Source organism: Sinocyclocheilus anshuiensis, unplaced genomic scaffold (genome assembly GCF_001515605.1).
Source record: "Sinocyclocheilus anshuiensis isolate Anshui unplaced genomic scaffold, SAMN03320099.WGS_v1.1 scaffold1154, whole genome shotgun sequence".
Classification (NCBI taxonomy): Eukaryota; Metazoa; Chordata; class Actinopteri; order Cypriniformes; family Cyprinidae; genus Sinocyclocheilus; species Sinocyclocheilus anshuiensis.
Window position 1 is genome coordinate 128,652 of NW_015542345.1, and position 22,044 is coordinate 150,695.

Here is a 22,044-nt window from a genome sequence, read left to right on the forward strand (position 1 = left end):
ATTTATTATGTATATATAAATACACACACATGCATGTGTATATTTAAGAAAAATATGTTCATATATATATATATATATATACATATATATAATGTAAATTATATGAATATAAATATATACATGTAAACATTTGTGTCTCTCTATATATAAATAATAAATATACACAGTACGCACACATATATTATATAAACAAAAACTTTTATTTTGGATGCGATTAATCGCGATTATCCGTTGCCCAGCACTAAATATATATTATAGAAAAGAAAATACAAATCGCAATAAAAAAGAAATAAATATATTACAATTAAATTATCCTTACATATTATAGAAAATGGAACAATTACAATAATAAATAAATAATATATATATTTCAATTAAATGATTTAATAATAATTTACAGTTTATAATTTAATTTACTAATATGTATAATATATATATATTTTTTAAATCCTTCTTTTGGTATGACAAATACAGTATACATGAAAAAAGCAGTTGAATGTAAAATAAGGTTTCCTTTTTTGCTATATTCACTCAATAGAACAAATCTTCCTCTGTTCTATCTGTAATTCAGCGTTTACCTAAAATATAAAATGTAAAAGCAAACACACAATTATAGGGGCTTTATAAGAGACTGTCTGAAGCATCTGTGGGACTGTGCCATTGTCAAGGGTGCATTGCTCTCTGTAAAAAGCCAGGCAGACTCAGTCATATGCTCGGGTAATATAGTGAGGCCATTTTCAATCAGCAACTACTGTCTGAGTAAGAGAGGGATGGCGAAATAGAGAGTGAGCGTGGAAGCGAGAGAAAGTGAACTGAGGAGAAGGTATAGCTCTTGTACAGAGTGTTGTCAGTAGTTCAGAAGGGGCAGCCGACCAACAATGAAAACTATCAGCGAAGAGAAAGCACAGAACTGTTGACCTTTACTAGCCAAGCTTCAATTAGACATAAAGAGTGTGAGTCTGTGATAAAGTGTGTGTATGACAGACCAACCACTTATCACCACACTCTACCACAGAAATTCAGTGCCTTGCTAAATTTAATCCATTATATTTTAACAAATAAAAAAAAAAGTCCTTCTTTTGATATTATGAATTTCCATATAAAAATATGCTTTAAGTAAATATATTTTTGCCCTAAATACACTAATAATAATATTATTTTGACAGTTCAGTCTTTTCCCTCGAGTACATACTGGCTTCGCTGTGGTTCTGGCATCATTTTATCCATTCTTCCAGGCAGATTTGCTCCAGGCTGTTAAAGTTAGTAAGATGACACCTAAACAACCTGAACCTGTCAAACAGTGCCACCTATTCTCAATTGCCAAGGCCATTACAGGACATTTTATGCTTTTGAGCGTTCATCTGGCCTTGCATCTGGAACCTTTGTTTTGGTAAAAAAAAACGCTTTGTCGAAAGACTCACTTTTTTGCAGACTGAAACACGTAATTTTGCACAATTTTCCTGTATTTTGCATCAGCCATTCTTCCTTCGATTTTAACAGCATATACTTGGCCAATGCTAAATTTGTAGTATACACGTCACTTTAAAGCTAAACATGGTTCTCTGTTAGTCTCATCTGACTACGAAATCTTTTCCACAATCCCCCCTATGAGCAACAGTGCCGTGTGTCAAGCCTTTTGGCAAACTCCAGAAGTGCTGCGACATGGTTCTTTTTGAACACTGTCCTCTTTTGTGTCACACTCCTGTATGGGCCAGTGTTGTCCAGGGCTCTTGATATGTTGTCGGGTGCACCTTCAGCTCCAGAAATCTGTAGCCCCTTCAAAGTGTTTGTTTGCCTCTCTGTAGCTTCCATCACAAGTCTCCTGCTTGCTTGTGCAGAACATTTTGTGGAAGAACCATGTCTAGACAGTGCTTGCCTGGTTTGATATAGCTTCCACCTCCTGAATCAACAATGCCCACTGGGACAACCAAACACTGGCATTATTTTCAATTGTTATGTACTCTTTTGACAATTTATGCATTTGTTTTACATATGCTCTTTAGTCATTATTTTCACCTGTATAATTTAATTCAAAGACTGAATAATGCTCCCATAACTGTGGGAGTTTTTGATCAAGAATTTGCGCAAGCGATTTTAATGATTCACAGGTAGAGACCAATTATAAAGCAATCTTGTCCTCATTAGAGCAATTGTATTTCATCTGTGTAACCGAAGAGCTTCTACAACCCAGGTACTGAATATTTATATAAATAGCATATTTCAGTTTTTATCTGTAATAATATTGTCTAGTGCCATGGTAAAATTATTTTAAATAACTTGAGTTTCAGTGCTTAGATTTGTTACTCTGTGTGCTTGTGCAAAACTGGCTCTAAGTTCTTCTGGGTGGTTGTTAGGGTGTTACTAGGTGGTTGCTTACTGGCATAAGTTAAAACAGTCCATTATTGAATCTCTTTGGTCCCTTTTTTTCAAAGCAAGTCTATGAGATACTAAAATTGACCAAGATGTTGACTTTATATATTGGCTGATAACAACACAACATTATCTGAAATAAATGGCTGATAGTAAAATGATACAATATTTTGTCTAGTAAAGTAAATTCAAAAATAAAAGAGTACAAATTTAATCAATATTTTTTTCTAAATGCTAGAAGTGAATTTAGCTATCAAAACTGCAAACAATTTGCAGTATAAAAATATACACTACCAGTCAAAAGATTTTGAACAGTAATATTTTTAATGTTTTTTAAAGAAAAAAACAAAGTCTGCATTTATTTGATCCAAAATACAGCAAAAGCAGTGGTATTGTGAAATATTTTTACTATTTAAAATAACTGCTTTCTATTTGAATATATTTTAAAATGCAATTTATTCCTGTGATTTCAAAGTTGAATTTTTAGCATCATTACTCCAGTCACATGATCCTTCAAAAATCATTCTAATATTCTGATTTGCTGCTCAAAAAAAAAAAAAACTTTTATTATTATTATTATTTTTTGTCAGGTTTTTTTGATGAAAAGAAACATACACTGTTTTAAATACTGTTTTAAATATTGATAATAATAATAATGAAAAATGTTTCTTGAACAGCATATTAGAATGATTTCTGAAGGATCATGTGACACTGAAGACTGGAATAATGATGCTGAAAATTTTAGCTTTGATCACAGGAATAAGTTACATTTTAAAATATATTCAAATAGAAAGGAGTTATTTTAAATAGTAAAAAAAAAAATTCACAATATTACTGCTTTTGCTGTATTTTGGATCAAATACATGCAGGCTTCACTTTTAAAAATAAAGGTGCTTAAAAGGTTCTTCACAGCGATGCCATAGAATAACTTTTTTTGGTTCCACAAAGAACCATTCAGTCAAAGGTTCTTTAAAGAACCATCTCTTTCGTTCCTTTTTATAATCTGAAGAACCTTCTTTCGCCACAAATAACCTTTTGTGAAACAAAGGTTCTGCAGATGTTACAGGTTCTTTATGGAACCATTTAGACAAAAAGGTTATTCTATGTCATCGTGAAGCACCTTTATTTTTAAGAGTGTTGGTGAGCAGAAGAGAATTCTTTAAAAAAACATAAAAAAATCTTACTGTTAAAAAACTTTTGACTGGTAGTGTAATATTTGAGATTTGACAAATATCAACCCTCTACAGTGCGAGTAAATCACTCACATATGCAACTAAATCTTCACTCTGGGTGACTAAATAATGTATAACATTAGCCATTGGCTAATACATTTTTAGATTTTATTTATCAGTGTGTGAGTTGAAGGCTGAGAATAAGTTTAGCACATATATATTTTCACTCGCCGAACACACTGACTGAGCGCTTCAGAGTTTCACTCTCCGTCAGGGTTGCCAGGTTTTCACAGCAAAACCCGCCCAATTGCTACTCAAAACTAGCCCAATCACTTTTCAGGGGGGATCCCCTGGTAAAAATAATGTCCCAAGGGGTAAAATACAAATTTTTGGGATCTCTTCAACCCACGGACATGAAAAACATTGTGCGGGAAAACCGCGGACTTGGCAACACTGCTCTCCATCAAGCGATCTGTGCTATTTTTCAGTTCATTGCTTTGTCCAAATACCCACACTTGCGGTCTTTGCACTTGACCACTTGACTATTTCTATGACGTATTTACTGTATTTGGCCCAAGTGTTCAAGTGAGGATGAAGACCACAAGTAGTGGTTCAACGATCACAAATCTCATGGTTTGGATGACATAACGGATTTTGAGCCACGGATCGGATCGTTTTTCGGATCAGCAAGAAAAAAAAATTCAATTTAACTTTGCTTTCCATTACTCAAAGCTAAGTACTTCTTTGATACCACAGCAAAAACTCTTTGCCTAAGAACGTTGTTCACTGTATAAATTAAATATAGATTCATCTTTGTCAAAAATGTGTTTTGTTGTTTGATGAGCATAATGACAGCAGCAGGTATTTATAGGCTGCTGCCCCTTTAAGACCTGATGCACGGATCCAATATAATGAAACATATCCGATTTCTTTCTCAGCTGTTCTTGTTCACTTAAGACATAACTGACTGCATTTACCATAATGATTGTCGAGATCGGTATTTTGTCATAATTTTATGTGCATATGCGTCTGTTCAAAGGCAAGGAGTGAATGATATACAAAAGAGGGTTCAGTTCGGTCCGCGCGCAGTCAAATGCACCTATCTGCCTGTGCACGCTTCATGTGTGCGTGGCTGTGAACATAGAAAACAGCGCGCGAGTAATGAATCAAGCTCCATTTCGCCTTCTTTCGCTGGAATGGTTTAAAATCGCTTGCGTGTGTAAACATGTACAATTGATAAACTTTCACTCTATTATGGTTAAATTTTGCAATTAATCCACGGATCACATACGTGCCTAACCGTGAGGCTTGGTCTGTACGGATCATTCATTACTTGAAGGGACACACTGATAGTGTTGTAAAAATGAAAGTGTTTACATAGCTTTATTTTTTATCTTAAATACTTTGCATTTTAAAATCAACTTCTAAATGTCTGTTCAGTATCCCCTATAACTTAATTTTTGGTGCTTCTAATTAAGTGATAAAAAGCAGTTGCAAATGTTGTACAAAATAAATAGCACCACTACTCATCTTTGCACCAATAAAATGTGCAACACTTTGTTTTTCTAAAAAATATATAATATCTAATTAGTCTATTATATTAATATTTAACTTACATTGGAAGGGTTTCCGTGACCTTTTTAAGACCTGGGACAGTCTTGCACACTTACTTCCTGTCGAGCGCACGTGCTCTCCAGTGGCCAAGACCGCAAGTGTGGGTATTTGGACAAGGGGCATCTCAATGGATGTGCAGCGCACCTGTATCTGATTTACCGCAAACTCTAGTGTGAAGGCGCACGACCACCATCACTTTGTCTCACACACACGCAAAGAGAGTCTACAATGCAGAATTGACACATTACATGTAAACGATATTCTTTGTTGTATTTTCCTGTCAAAATGACAGTGTTCCTTTGGAATTCTTCAGGTTTTAAGAACTTCCGGGTTCTCATTGGCTGGCGCTCACCTATTATCGTCCCCGTTTTGATTTCAGCAAATGAGTTCAAGCGAGCGTACACAACCTGATTTATATTCATGAATCCAGCAGCTCATTAATCCTTAGTGAGTTTTATATTGTTCTTAGTAGTAGAATTCATAGTATTATTATTATTATCTTATTATATTATTGCTAGTCCCCCCCCTTTTTTTTACAGAAACACTGAATGACCAACAATATCTTAAGCACCACCACCAGTCCTAAGTTCAGTTAAAATGACTAATATATGCATGACTAATTTATACATATATAAAATGTACTAGCCAATGGCGATTCTATTGCCAAGGTGTGCGTATATTAAACTATTTTTTTTAAAGATTAACCTTGAGTATTAAATGATAGCAAAGGTAATCTAAATGTAAAATTTCATTTTTTTTAAATTTCAAAAATGTCTAATTTTTACGAAACGATATTGATTCTTAAATCCCAAGAATTGATTAGTCTAGCCTGTTTTCAGTTAATGGACGTAACATTGAAGGGCACCTCCCATTCAATATATCGCAATACGCATTGCGCTTTGGTACTTTTAATATGAAACAAAGTCTAAGATTAGCGCATGTGCACATGAACTGATCATCTCATCCACATTAATACCAATTTCAGCACAAAATAAACATGACTAGGGATATGCCGGTATAAAATTTTCATGTTGCGATTAATTGCTAATGCTTTTATTACGGTAGCATCTTTCACGCAGTATACAGCGGTGTTATGCATTTTGACCAGTTGATGGGAAAAGTATTCTTAAAATGCATTCAAAATTCTGAATAATTTGTAATATATAATTATTCACGGTATTTAGAAGTGCCCACGATAACAATATCGTGCATATTCATTACCGTAATATATCGCATTACCGAATACCGGCACAAGTCTAAACTTGACTAAACATTAGAAGGGAAATTAAAAGAAAGAGTACAACTTTACAATCTATATCCTCTCATGTAATCGCTCAATCAGTGTTTCAGCCGAACAAAGACGTCAATAACGGCTTGTAAACAATGTCACGTAACGTCACATTTACCTCAGAAAAACATTTTCGGTGACCATAAACTTGTTAGTCAGCTAGAAAAATAAACTGTAGAGAAGGACATTTTGCTAAATATATGCACCATATAATATATTCATTACAATTTTACTGTTCTTCAATGTTTAATTTATATTTTTTTTATGACAGCCACCATTTAAATTTTATATAAAAAACCGAACTGAAGTAGAAATATTATTATGTAATTGTAACTTTCATTATAAAAACTTCATTAAGTGTAATTTAAGCAGTTGTATAGCCTTAAAAAACCAGTCAGTTTTAACCTTCAATATAGTAGTAATGTAGTACCAACTGACTCTCATGTATGTTTTACAGCATTAGTTAAGAGAATTTTCTTCCTTGAGAAAATTTGGCATTTGACCTGATATATATCCAAAATAATCGATATTGAATCTAATGGAATCGGGAATCGAATCGAATCACAAGCTTGTGAATGAGAATTGAATCGAATCGTGAAATTTGTGTAAAAACCCAGCCCCCCCCAATTTTATTATCTGCTAAGCAGATAATCACCAATCACTTAGAATGGTACTTGCACACCTCACCTCAGCAAGCTGCATGACTGGCATCATAATTTGTTTTTGGAGGGAGCAAAGAGTCAAAATCACATGTTCATGAAAATAAGGCAACATATACATTCAAAAACACAAACTCGGCCGTCCTCCATGTCTCCGCTGATAGCGGGCAGTGTGTGAGTGAGTGGTGAGCAAATTATATATATTTTTTTATTTTTTTACTGCCGAGCGCCAGGCCAAGAGCGAGTGGCTGGCACTGAACCTGACCACGAGAAAATGAGGCGTGAATGTCAATCACTTATCTCAGTGTTCCAACACCATACTCTTCACCCACAGGACCCTGGACTGCTGCAGCTGTCACGGCAATGCTTTGGAAACCAGAGCTCTCAGATGGACAGACAGACAGGCACTAACGGACAGGTGTGAAAAGACAAAGGTGCACCAGCAGGTAACTCGGTACTACAGAAAATCCAGTCAATAAGAGAACAGGAAGAAAGCAAGAGAGGAATACTTAAGGCTGAGAGGAGAGAAATAATGACTACTAACATGCTATTGAGTGGGGGCTTGAGGAAAGAGATGTAATCATGGAAAAGCATATGAATGTCCGACTGCATTTGTGTGTGCATGTGTGTGTGTAAAAGGCTCTTCGCTACACCCACATGCACACCTACTGTTCAATCAGACCTGACTAACTACATGCAGCCTTGAACCAACACAATTTACAAGTAAGGGTCATGCTTAGAATATTTACTTCTTTCCGAGAAGACAGAGAGAGGAGAGAGAATGCGAGTCAAAGGAAATGAGAGTAAATATGGACTGGGATGAATGACATTAGCATGCACACAGTTTTCCATTTGGCTGCTACTTCTTTTTTCAGAAGATACACTCTAAAAAATGCTTTTAGTTTTGTTTTGACCTAGCAATTGGGTTGTTTTGACCCAGCGATTGGGTTGTCAATTGGGTCAAAACAACCCAATTGCTGGGTCAAAACAATCCAATAGCTGGGTTTGTCCCTTTTTAACCCAGCGCTGGGTTATATTTAACCCAGCATTTTTTAGAGTGTAGGACTAGGTAGTCAGGATGCAGGAAGGATGGCTAGACGGACAGAGAGGGTGTGATTTAAGGGAAATGGAGAAAGGGAGAGTGAACCCAAAAGAGTGATAAGTGATAGGAGGTAGCCTGCTGGGTCTCTGATGAAGGAGAGAGGGATGGAGGGTGGCTTTAATAAAGACCTGAGTGAAGAAGAGAGAGGAGGTGTGAGAGGGAAGGATATGGTGTGATTTAGCAAGGAACGGAAAAGACGTTTGGCTTGATTGCTGTTGCCTCTCTTCTCGCTCTCCCTGTTTCATAAATACAAGAGAGGGGCGGCACAGTGGCTCGGTGGTTAGCACTGTTGTCTCACAGCAAGAAGGTCCCCAGTTCGAGCCCTGGCAAGCCCCCTTGCTCAAATATATATACATACTGCTAGTACTACTGCTAGTAAAGTGAAAGGCTTTTCAATGCATTTGCTCTTAATCGCTACACAATCACAATTTATGAACACATGCTATTATGGGCATAGAAGGTCTTTTAAAGGCCAGTTTTCAGTGCACCAACAGTAGCAGACAAACAGCAACAGACACGTTCTGTTGGTGTGTTGTAAACTGGCCTTAAAGGAGAAGCTACACTTCAGCCCTGCTAAAATTTATGAAATGTTTCATACAGATCACAGAAATGCATGATATTTGCTGATCTGAGATCAAACAAATGTGTGTCAAGGAACTGGACAGGCGTCTGCACAGGATGAGCTATAATGACAGAACAGCACAATCATTTCTGACGTACACAGAGGTGCTCATAGTTCACGTCCATTCTCTCTCGTGTTTATCTGAAGAGGGTGAAAGAGAGATGACAAATAATGAAGACCGCAATTACCTCCCCTATAATCTTTCATTAACCCTCTTTTCTTGTTCTCATCTTTCACATCCTATTTTCCTGAACAGATACAAAGAGCACATTTGCTCAGCTGTCTGTCTGCTATGGCTTTGACAAAATGCCACCTGCTAATCTGATTTGTCAGGTGCATATTCTGATAATTAAACCGTAAAGGTCAAATATTTTCACTATCCTCAAAGAAAGGAAGAAACATCAGTGAAAGATAAAGAGAATATTTTTGGATCTCATGCATAAGCTCAGCTGGAGTTAATCTAAGGCCTGGAAGGTTCAATCTATCATACAAATCTTAAGAAACTCATGATTTGTGAACCCAGCAGAGCGGTAATGATGTCAATACGATGGGTTTGATTTCCTGAGAACACACAAACTGATAACATGCATACATTGAGATCACTTGGGATAAAAAGGCATCTGGCTAATGTGATGCAGCCTTTGCAAACAAGTAGTTGGACCTGATAGGAAACCCAAAAAGACGCTGTACTAATTTCACATACAAAGTATATATTATAAAATTTTTTACAATATAAAAAACATGTAGGGATGCACTAATCACATAGCAAGTTAATAACAGACATATAATGAAAATCAGTCTTTTTCCGTGTTTAAGTGCTATAATCGGGTCCCCGGTGCATCTACCAATCCAGAAAACGTGAAAAAGAATAACCCAGTAAATTTTGGTAAGCCTTTCTCTGCAAGCTTGTGAAAAAACGAGCTGATCAGATTTCACTCCCCTGTGACACAGAAAGCGGATCTTATAATATTACCGCCCCTTAATCTACATGTTTCCACCCACAGCGCCGCCATTGTGTTTTTGAAATCGAAAACGATGTACCAGTTCTAACGCCATGCCGAAAGTTCGAGCAAAGCATGCTAACAGTTCTGTCTTTGGCTGCACTGACGAGCACAGAACACTATTTAGAGTCCCAGCCTCGGAGGAGACAAGAGAGCAGTGGATTTATTGATTTATTTACTCTATTACTCTGCTGCCACACAGATCAAATAGAAACATGCACCTTCACAGACATAACCAACTGTTTTTGTAACTTGTGTGTTTTTAACATAAACGTGTGTGTATTTGACAGTTTAAGCACAATAAGACATTAAAGAGAGTTTAGTACTCACATGCCGAGTGACAGCCGCTTTCTGTGTGCGCGCTTCAGATGTGTGCTCTCAAAAAACTATGTCAGAAGTTTAAACTACTATGGTTTAAAACGCATGATTTCAGCACGATAGATATGATAATCAGAGCAAAACAGATGATTTTTGACAGAGTATCTGAGGAATGAGCTGTAAAGAGCACAGCCCTATTCTGGAAAAGGGGACGGGGATCAGCAGCTCATTTGAATTTAAAGAGACATGCAGGAAAACAGCGCGTTTCTGCTTCCACTCAAAACAGGCATTTTTAAAATGATATAATAAAAATGATCTGTGGTGTATTTTGAACTGAAATTTCATAGACACATTCTGGGGACAACTGAGATTTATATTACATCTTGTAAAAAGCGGCATAATAGATGCCCTTTAATGTAAATCTGAGTTTGTGTCAGCTTTAGCACTGCATTAGGTAGCTACGCTCACTGAGAAATCTCATTGGTCCAAAATCTTGCTCATATAGCTTTATAATAAAGGCTGTGACGGTCGAGCAGTGTTTTTTTCATTCGGTGTGTGGAGACAAATTACTTGTAGCTGAGTGAGATTCTTCGAAGGCCTTCGTAGGTTCAATTCTAGTCCCTTGTGAGGCTTGATTTATTTTTAAATCTTTTATTAAGCATTCATCGCATCTGTCTAAGTACATACTCCTTTCCATAGGCTGTAGGGTTCAGAGTCGGTTTCATCAGCTCGTTTCTGAGCTCCAGGGAGCTTGGAGCCCCCCTGTGGCTTCCTCCTGGAGGAAAGCCGATATCTGGGACAGAGTAGCCAGAACGCTGGGCTTTTACAGCACTTGGTGGAATTAGGAAGCACACAGGCGACTGTATTTGCTCCATGTCTATGGATATGTGGCCTAATTCTGTTAGATGCCTGGTCTGTTGCTTTCAACAAGCACAGAGACCCTCCCCTCTCTCTGAAAACATGTTCATGTAGTTCCCTCTACTCCTCCGGTCTGGTCTTGAATCATCAAAACATTTCAGAGGAAACTAGTGCACAGCTTCCTCTCCTGCTAACAGTGCCAAACCAATTTATTATATTTTTTCTCTCTGTTTCACATCCTACCACCCACCAAAGAACGGCCCGCTTACGCCAACCCTAACACGTACAGAGCATCGCCTCTCTCACCGGGCCGGTTCAGATTGCCACGGTGCTTTAATTGACAGTCTCCGTGGAGACGAACAGGAGAAGTGGCAACGGTAACCTGGAAACACAAAAGAGCCTATTGGTGCTGTCTGACTTCAGACGGGAGACAGACATCATCAAAAACTGAGAGTGAGAGATAAAGAGAGAGAGGGAGAATTGTTATTATTTTTGAATAAAAACCAGCCGCTTGTTCTTTTTTCCAAAGCAGTGCACACACTGCGCTTAGTGCAGCCCTGTGTGTTAAAGAACTGCACGCACACACTCGCTGCCACACACATGTCACATCAGAGCTCTGAGCGCGGGAAAGAAAAGAGAGATAAAGAGGAACATGATTAGAAACTAATTGGTGTGAAAGAGATTTGTGATAGAAAGCAGACGGGGGGAAGAGGAAGCAGAGGATGGTCTCTCTTTGAAGGCGACATTCTCTGAGAAGCTCTTTGATGTTGCCCCTCTGTCTGCATCTCCTGCTGCACCTGAGCCAGGATGAGTGCTAGAAAACAGTATTTTCCTTGCCACTTAAGGCTGCACAATTAATCAAAAAATAACTGCAGCAGTTAACTAATTGGAAATAGTGTTCATTAAAAATTTTTTAGAACAACTCTTAAATATTCTATTTGCAACACCACTTATACTATATACACACAAACATAATTAATATTACATAGAACAATAAAATCTAATCTTTTATTATAACTCTATAAAAGTAACAAAATAAGATATACACTACTGCTCATATACTACTGCTCTCTCTCTCTCTCTCTCTTTCTATATATATATATATATATATATACACATATATACATGTATATACAGTGCGTGCATAATTATTATACACGTTGATATTCTGATCATATTTTTTTCCAAGCACATTTGACCAATTCCAAACCACATCAATATTAATAAACTACTATTAATTTTGTATTTAATCATTTATAAGAGATATATAATTGTCCATGAAGGCTGGAAGTGAAAAATTCCTTATATGCAGGTGTGCAGAATTATTAGGCAGGTTTTCTTTTACAGATAAAATGAGCCAAAAAAAGAGATTAACCTTATGGCTTGTTCACACCGGGACGAGTATCGTGCGCGATTATCGCCGACGTTTAATGCCTCGTGACTAAACAAAGGGCGCCGATGTGAGTGTGCACACCGACGTGCAAAACGCAAGGTGTAAAAGCGTCATTTTAAAAAAAAACGCCTCGGGCTCGTTTTTTTGGTTTGACGCGCCGCGTTAAAAACTGGCCGACCAATGAGATTGGCGCTTTTGTTCACGTGCCTGGAGCTGCTGAAGTTACAGTAAAACATGACTTGGTGGCGCTCAAGCACAAAACGGTCTTGCCGAGCACACATTGATACCTAACGACAAAGAGGAAGTAAGTAGACCAAGAAGATGCATCAAGGCAAGATGAATTTAGAGCTGCTGGTCTCATTGGTGTCTGAACACAAAAGGGCTTTCTTTATGACAAACGCGACAGCGACTACAAAAATCTTGATAAGAGGAGTTGTTATGGAGAGGAATTGCAGATCAAATAGGATTCGATGTGTACCGGGGTATTTCTGTTTTTCATTAAGCGCCATCTAATGTCAGGGAGTGAATTTACACGTTCACTCGGCTCATCGTCTGCAAAAATCGCTTGGATATGAACACAAAAGACGCGTCGAAAAATGTCGGCGATAAGCGCGCGATAATCGTCCCGGTATGTACAAGGCTTTAGACTAAAAAGTAAAAAATTATCAAATCCCCATGAGAAATAATCAAAACTAATGCAATACAGAAACTGCAAAGTTAAGACATGACCATTGGACAGCAAAATGCTCAGTGTGTCAGCAGGGTGAGAGAAAATCAGGTGGAGAAGAAAAGACACGTTAACTGCAAAATAATTAAGAATTAACGTGAAGAATTAGATAAAACCACCAGGAACCATTTAGTCTCCAGCGCCACCATTTTCCAGAACTGCAACCTACCTGGAGTCTCTAGAATTACAAGGTGTCAGGTTCTCAGAGACTTTGCTTGGGTAAAAAAAACCTACAAAATTACCTCAATTTAATAAGAATAACATGCTGAAGTGTTGTGAAACACATGAAGACACATTTTTTATAAGCTTTATGGACAGATAAGTTGAGAGTGACTCTTGAAGCACCAGCACCACATCCTCTTGTACCACTGCTGGAAGAATTTTTCTTCCAGAATCTGGCAGTACGTTTTGGGAGATAATTTTTAGTCCATCTCCTATCCTTAGAAGTCTGTCTTGCAGAGATTGACTAAAAATGAGCTCCTAAAACTTACTGCCAGATTCTGGAAGATAAATTCTTCAATAGTAGTTATTAAGATTGAAAAACATTATTTCAAATTGTAATAATATTTAACAAAATTACTGTTTTTACTGTATCTTTTAACAAATAAGTGCAGCTTTGGTGAGCATAATGGACAATTTTAACGATGTCCTTGCTACATTTCTGGGCCTTGAACGTATCAGTTGTGTTGCGGTCTATCAGGGTCAGAAAGCTCTCGGATTTCATAAAAAATATCTTCATTTGTGTTTCAAAAATGAATGAAGGTCTTGCGGAGTTGGAACGACATGAGGGTGAGTAATTAATGACAGAATTTTCATTTTTGGATGAACTATCACTTTAAAATTGAAAAAAAAAAAACCCACCCATGTACTGTACAGTGTAAAGAGCTTTGTTGATAACGGGAGTTTGCACTGAGCTGCAAAACACAGTTGTGTGAAACTGTCTAAACCTGCAATCAGTAACAGCTTCAGTGATTATAAGGTGTTCAGTGGCAGACTCCAGTATTGTCATGTTACTCACTTTGTGTAATTTAGTCTAGAACCTAATAGCAGCTGTGTTTTTTATGCTGCTAAGAGAGCCAATATAAACTCAACCACTCAGGCACTAAACCGTAAGTTCATGAATACACACACACTAACTAGACTGAAGGGCAAATGAGATCGGAATAACGTATGCTATAAAATGAGTGAGATGGGAAAAATGACAGGACTGCTAGGTGTGTGCATTTTATGTTTTCTGCACACGTTGCACTGACGAGAAAGGCCAGACTCAGAGTCTCGGAGTAAGTGTGATGGCGTTTACGACAACAGGGCCGCAATAACAAAACACTGCAAGGAAAACGGCACACTTATGCAATTACATGTGGCAGGTAGCAGTTAGCCGTCTGATTGGCTGCCTGATCAAAAACACTGACTATTGCAGAAAGAGGAGCTTCCCTGCTTCAAGTAAAAAAGTCTGTACTTCTTTGGCTCCGGTCTATCCCGTGCTAATTTTAATGATAACACCGATTAGCACGCGCTGGGGAGCTGCAGGGCAAGAGTGGCTGCTCTGAGGCTCGGCATCTGTGGACAAGAGAGAGCAATCACACTGGTTGACTGGACAGGATGCAGTATTAGCTGAAGAGACACTTGAGGCCTCCTGAAAGAGCCACGTTTATACACACTCAGACCAGCTGGGAGGCTGCCAGAGCCTGCTCAACACACATAAACTAACTCACTTATTTACACGCTCTCCACCTCATGTATCTCTCTCTTTTTCTGTCTGAATCAGCACACACTCCTCCACCTGTGGCTCAGCCACTCATCCTGGAGCACAAGCGGAAAGACGGAGAGAGAGAAAGAGAAAGAGATAGAGAGAAAGATTGGTCTGAAACTATAAGAGCCTGCATACTCTGGCGTGAAGGAGTCAGTCCTTGTAGGAGGACACTGCTGGTGTTTGATTGATGATGAAAGGATGAGAAAAGAGCGATAGAGAGAGTGGCCACAAATAGGGGAGGAAGTACCCACATGACACTTTAGAAATGAGGCTGGGAAATATAGCTTAAAAAAACCCTCAATATCTTAATATATTTTCAGTTTTTTTGACAATAACCAAAGTCTTGAAATGCAAATTGTGATTTTTCATTTCCCATTATTTGCCATTGTCCAAAACTGATTCAAAATGTACAGAAACTTACAAATACGCAAGATTTTCAACTAAAAAGAAGAAAAATGGCAAATAATAATGTTTTAAAATACAGCAACAAAGTTTGGGATTGGGGTTAGATTTGGGATAAGATTTTTTTTTTTTTTGCAGTTTTGAAAAGTATTTCATAATTACCAAAATCATTTTATAATCACCGTTTTTTATCAATCAATCAATTAATAAATTAAATAAAAACTACTAAAACAAACAGTAAAAACAGTAATGTTGTGAACTATTATTGCAATTAGGCCTGTCGCAATAATCAATATATTGACTTATCGTGCAATATATGTACATGACCTCAATAATTTTTGGTGACGCAATATATCGCCCATTATACTTACTCAAAAATTAATGTCACCATGTTTTGTACATTCCACTTGTGCTTGTGTCTTTTGCAGCTTCTCGTACATAATGTGGTGTAGTCATGAGGTGCTAGTTCAAATTTAAAAAATGCTTCTACAAAAAAAGTTTCATCTGCAGATATGGTCTTGTTTAGGGATCTGTGTCTTTGTGCATACGGACATCTGACTGCTGAGTAGTGATTGTGTTTTTCAGCAATAGTGTGCACCATTCATTTACTGAGAAAAGAAGGTCAGCGAAAAATCTGTAGATGGAAAAATCTCCATACAAGTTCTTTGTGCATTTTTCTTTTTTTCTACTTGTTACTTTGCACTTTTTTGTTAGAAAATGTTTATTTACTATTTATTCAGGTTTTTTAAGGTATCTAATATTTTGATACTTAATTTCCATGATCTAAATATTCTTAAAAATTAAAAGTTTGTTGTCATTTGGAAGTGTGTAGGCTGTTATGCTGTTACATTATGATTATATATAAAGTGGCATAAAATGGTCTTTAAAATGCCAATAATATCGCTTATCGCAATTATTTCTGGGGCAATATATCGCATGACAAAATGTTGTTATCGTGACAGGCCTAATTGCAATTAAAAAAAAATGTTTTCTATTTGAATATATTTTAAAATGTAATGTATTCCTGTGATAGAGCTGAATTTTCAGTATCATTACTCCAGTCTGCAGTCTTCAGAAATCATTGTTATGCTGAACAACATTATTATTATTAGTAGTAGTAGTATTAATCTTGCTATATTGTTATTAAATTAAACAGTTGTGCTGCCTAATTATTTAGTTTTTTATTATTATGTTTAACAGGATTTTTTTAGGTCTATAATTGGCCTCGTAGTAATGCTGAAATAATTGGGTTGGTATGGCCTTTCCTAACACTGATGTGTAATCTGCTATTGGAGAAAAAACAAACAAACAAACAAATGATCTGACAGACAGCAAGAAAGCCGGAATGAGTAATATGCACATAAACAAGAACTCATCTCTGCAAAAGTTATGATTTCCACTCTAGAACGAACCAGATTTTTTTATTAAAACTTTAAAGCTAAGTTTACAATTAAAGAGAGGGATCTCAAACAAAGCAAAATAAAGAAATACAATGCAAACTTTTGATGCACTGGGTAGCTGAATTAATCCAAGCAGAGAAGAAACCTTCAGTTCAGACAGACTCATGCTCAGAGATGAATAACATTACAATGGAAAGACTGTTCAATAGAGAGAATAAGACAAAAATAAAGGATATAATCAGAGAGGCAAGTGACTTAAGCAGAGGGCTGAAACTCTGTCTCGGACTTGAAATCATCCAAATGTATAAATAAGTCAGACACTGACTGCCTGGACAGTGTGTAGTGCCCCCTGTTGAGCAAAGACAGCAGTGACGTGTCAGTAAACCCTTATAGAAGAGTTGAAACAGAAGCACTTTGGTTCTGAATGACTGTGTCATGAGACATCTAATGAAATCTAAATTAACCTAAAAAGGTTTATTAGAGACCTGCTCTAGAGACTTAAACACTGAGATTTGTTTTAAATTAAAGTGAAGGACAGCAGTCCTTCAAGAGAGTTAAACAAGCAAAAAAGAGAGAAACTGAATGAAACAAAACCAAGGAGAATCACATGAGCTTCAGTAGCCGTCCTTTAAAAAACCTTGACTTATTCAACTCTACTGAGGATTATGCTTTTAAACATACAAAAAATCAGTTATCTCCCACCATCACACAAACATGTAAAATGCAACTCCTAATATTCATACTCCAGTTCTTAGCTTACCCTCAAAGCACTTTCACAGGACTCACGTCAACATCCCTAAACGGACTGAATTCTATGGAGCAAAGCGTCAATCTACAGCACTCAAGTGCTGTTTAAAGTTAAAACAATTCCAACTTTGACCTACTGACCTTTCGAGGCACAGGCCTTACTTACTGATCGTGAGATTTGCTGGTTTCATGTTGGGGGTATTATTGACATTTTAAAGCCAACAGTCAATATATATTGGCTGATCTTAGATGTCAATCTGTTAGTGTCACTTTAAAATGTTCACATCTTAACATTTTAATCGTAAAAGTCTCCAGAATAGTGGGAATTACTTGTACTTTTTTATAAAAAACAAAACCTAAAATAAAAAATTATATAATATATATATATATAGGAAAGGAGGAATCAAATTTTTATTTTGAGTGTTGTTGCAATAGTTTTAACACCTACAATTGCTCCTAAAACCAAGAGTGTGCTCTTTTTCTGTCACTGTCCATAAAACATTACACACAATTGTTTGCTCTCTCTGAAATGCGATAACTGGCATGGATTTCATGCTATATCTGAATATAGGCCTATATGAAGTTATTTTTCATGAATTTGATAAATAATAAAATATATAAAAAATGTCTCAATGTAGATTTTGGCTAGCTTAATAGGTACGTTTACCCTATATAATATAATATATACCCCTCTCCCTTGCACTGTACTTCATGCCCCACTCTTAATTACCACCACACACTATAACCCAACACTACATTCACTACTGACTTCTCATCAAGCCACACTCCATATTATCATTTGTGTGTATTAAGTGCACGAAGAGCACACTGCAGGCTGCTCTTCTGCTGTATTGACTCAGCATGAGACCTTCATACGGAAAAAAAAAACTCATCCCAGTGAACACTGGGAGCCCGCTTTGTGCGTGCACATCCTCACACACATTCCTTGAACAGCAGGAGGCAAGTTCGAGTGGCAACATATATTATACAAACTCATTTCATGTGTGTGTCTCATGAGTGCATAGAACCTGTTTGTAATCCAATCACATCTCTAATATCATCATGCATTGCGTCGTATCATTATGATGTTGATGCACGCTCAGATAGCTGTGTATAAAAGTCTGTGTAAACATTATAGGAAGTGTGCAGATACAGATCAGCCTGATTCAGAACTGAGAATCACTACAAAGCAACATGCTCAAAATCATCAAAGTCACAGCATTGAATTTTTATTGCGTGTGTGTGGTTGTGGTATTATATCAGCGATGGGCTGTTCACATGGTAACAGATTGACAACAGGACACACTTGTGTCTCTCTTCTGTTGGTTTAAAACGAGCTCCTAGGAACGTGTGCAGGGGCTTGTTTTATCCATCTTCAAAGGCGATTTTTCTAAAGCTCACTCTCGTGAAAACTTTCAGTGAGTGCATGGCTGATAAACATCTCACCTGTGTTGACCTCCAGCAGTCTCTTCTTCTTCATCTGCCGCTCCTGCTTCTCTCGTTCCGCCTTCTCTTTGGCTATCCTCGCTTTCCTCTGCTTCTCCTCCGCCTCTCTTCTCCTTGCATTCTCCTTCACTGCTTGCTAGAGAGAGAAAAGACAGAGATAGAGCAGATGTTTGAGGAAACAACTCTGAAGCAAAGAGATGTTCAGTGTTCGGTGGTAACACTTCAGTGCTTTAAGTTCTTTAGTGTTGTGTTACACATTTAAATATTTAAATGTTTATATTTAACAACCTGACAGAAGCCTGACTTCAAAAATGGAAAAAGTAAAAAAAAAAGTGAATAAAAACTTGTATATAAATTACAAGTGAACATACACTACCGTACTTGCTATACTATACATACTTTTATTTGGCACAGATTCATTAAATTGATCAAAATCGACACTAAAGACATGTATAATGTTACACAATATTTCTATTTCAAATAAATGCTGTTCTTTAGAACTTTCTATTCATCCAAAAAAAATAAATAAAATACAGAAATAATGCATCACAGTTTTCACGGAAAAATATTAAGTTGCAAAACTGTTTTCAACATTGATTATAATAAGAAATTTTTCTTGAGCACCAAATCAGCATATCAGAATGATTTCTGAAGTATCATGTGACACTGGAGTCTGGAGTAATGACTGCGGAAAATTCAGCTTTTGCATCACCAATCATCAATTAAAAAAAAAAAGAAAAACATAACGACTCTGAACTTTTTAAAAGCAGCATATAGTGCAGATTATTAAATCTTGTCTGAAAAAAATTTATATATGTAAACTATGCTGACAAAATATGTATTAGTAAATTTATATATATATATATATTTTTTTTTTACAATTGCTGGCATCTTATATTCCTGTTACTGCTTTTATTTGTTTGTTTGTATTGATGCTTTGGCAATATTGTGCAAGTCATACCAACAGACTCTGAAAATTGAATTAGAGAGTTAAGTGAAACAAGTCTTTTCAAAATGTAAAACTGTTGAGAAAAAGCATTTTTAATATTTCTGAATTTTAGCTCAGGAGTCAGCTGTAGCTGACCTACAAGACATTCTGGTGATGTGAATAAAACTGAGTGGCACCAAACTAAAGCCTCAGCAAACAGTCTATAAATACACATTTTAATGATTTTGAGAACCAAGTTGAATCTCTACAAATGTCCATTTGCGAAACTATTCAACCCCAAAGGTCAGTATTTGGCGGAGCATCCTTTATAACCTCCAATAAATGCTTCTGGCAAGTGTTCAGAGGACCCAGACACCTCTCTATTGGACTCTTAGCCCACTGCTCATGTGAAAAGCTTCCAGCTCACTGACATTTTGTGCTTTCTGTGTTGCCACCGCTTGTTTCAAATCCCATCAAAGATTTTCAATGGGATTTAAATCCGGAGGCTGAGATGGCCACTCAAGGACATTCCAGGACCCATCCCTGAACCAAGCGCTGGTAGACTTGGATGCATGCTACGGATCATTGTCTTGCTGGAAAGTCCAATGATAACCAAGCTTCAATTTACACACCGAAGGCATCACACTCTTCGCCAAAATGGCTTGATATTTCAAAGAGTCCATGGTGCCAGTCACATGGACAAGACTGCCATTTCCTGCAGCAACAAAACACCTGACTGACCCATCCCAAATGACTTGACGATTAAGCTACATGTAGCTGAAATACTGAAGTTATAAACAGGAAATGTGTCATTCAGTTGTCATTTTAACAAATACCCCACCTTTCATGAGATATTTTTTATTTATTTGTTACTCTATTGAAATAAAGTGTCATTATACAGCTCCTGAAGGCTTACTTGTGCTTTAAAACTATTTTGTAATCTTACATATTAGCAAGTGAACAAAAAAAATAAAATTTATCTATAAAATATTTTGAAAAACTGCGTCTATATTAAACTAATGCACAGTCAATATGAATGCAACAGCTAATACATTAACATTTGTAAACACTTATAATCTAATGAATAACTTTGATCGCATTCAAAATTATAATTAGTTACATATATTTGATTGCACAACAGTGCATAAAATGTAATGTTGCATATTCAATAACATCATAAAAGTTTCCAAAAGTAGGAACATTATGAAAGCAAAGCAAGCTCTACAAGCAGGCGACTTACACAACCCAGCAAAATTTTAGTCATTGACAGTTGCAATATCAATTATTTACTCTCTTGGGTTCAAAATGTTCACAGAAATTTGCTGTATATAAATAAGTTTAATTAATGAAATAGTGGCACCATATAGTACCTAATCAATTAACAAATCAACATTACCTTGGAGTAAATGTGTTGAAAAGAGAATATTTTGATTTTAAAAATACCAAGCAATAGTGAAAATACAGACAGACAGGAAGGAACGAAGGAGGACAAGCTGGAAGAAATAGTGTTAAGTGGAGTAAATTGTTGCAGAAAGAGACCTCAGAATTAACCAAGGCATTTTATTCCCAGGTTTTGACAATGTTCTGAACACTTCAGACATCTCTGAGAAAATCTGGGGGCAAGAACAGATCAAAATTACCCCTCTTTGCTTGCTTTCCTTTCTTTTTCGGACCATTAGTGGCTGAAGAGGGTTGTTAGAAATCTATAACTCCTCTTTTGGTTTGATGAGGGCTACTTTTCTAGGTGTAAGAACACTCGGGCAATCAGAGCAAGCTATCAGAAAGAAACATCATTAGAGCAGTCACCTTGTCCTAACACTTCATATACCTCTTTCTTCGGCTCTCTTTCTCTCTGCAGCCTTAAAAGCCTTTTCCAGATAATGGATGTATTTCTAAGTGCGGAAAAGAGCCAGTGGCACACCTTACACAAAGGTAAGGTGTAAGAAGCAAAAGACGAAAAGGTTTAATGAGAAAAGGCAGGAAGAAAAAGTGGGAGAGGAAGAGGGTGGAGAGTGAGTTCAACGCAAATGGAGATATAAAGAAGGCTGAGGAATAACCTAAATTCATAATTCAATAATTTGAATAAGGGTATGAGTACTCCAATCTGGATTCTAAAGAAGTTAAATGTATTTACAGAAGTAATGCACATATCCTGGGCTTAAAATGTGGTTTTATCACACACATTCAAATAGATAAATACTAAGCAGCATTTTGCTTATAGAGAGAGAGAGAGAGAGAGAGAGA

General features: G+C 36.7%; 1 protein-coding gene across 2 annotated transcripts in view; it reads right to left on the reverse strand.

The window, feature by feature from the left end:
• LOC107691273 (protein diaphanous homolog 3-like) overlaps positions 1-22,044 on the reverse strand; it is a 357,819-nt gene that overhangs the window by 70,705 nt on the left and 265,070 nt on the right. For both annotated transcript variants that reach the window (XM_016489790.1, XM_016489789.1), the window contains one exon: positions 18,873-19,008. In XM_016489790.1, the coding sequence (XP_016345276.1) occupies positions 18,873-19,008 (136 nt within the window). The remainder of the gene's footprint in view (positions 1-18,872; positions 19,009-22,044) is intronic.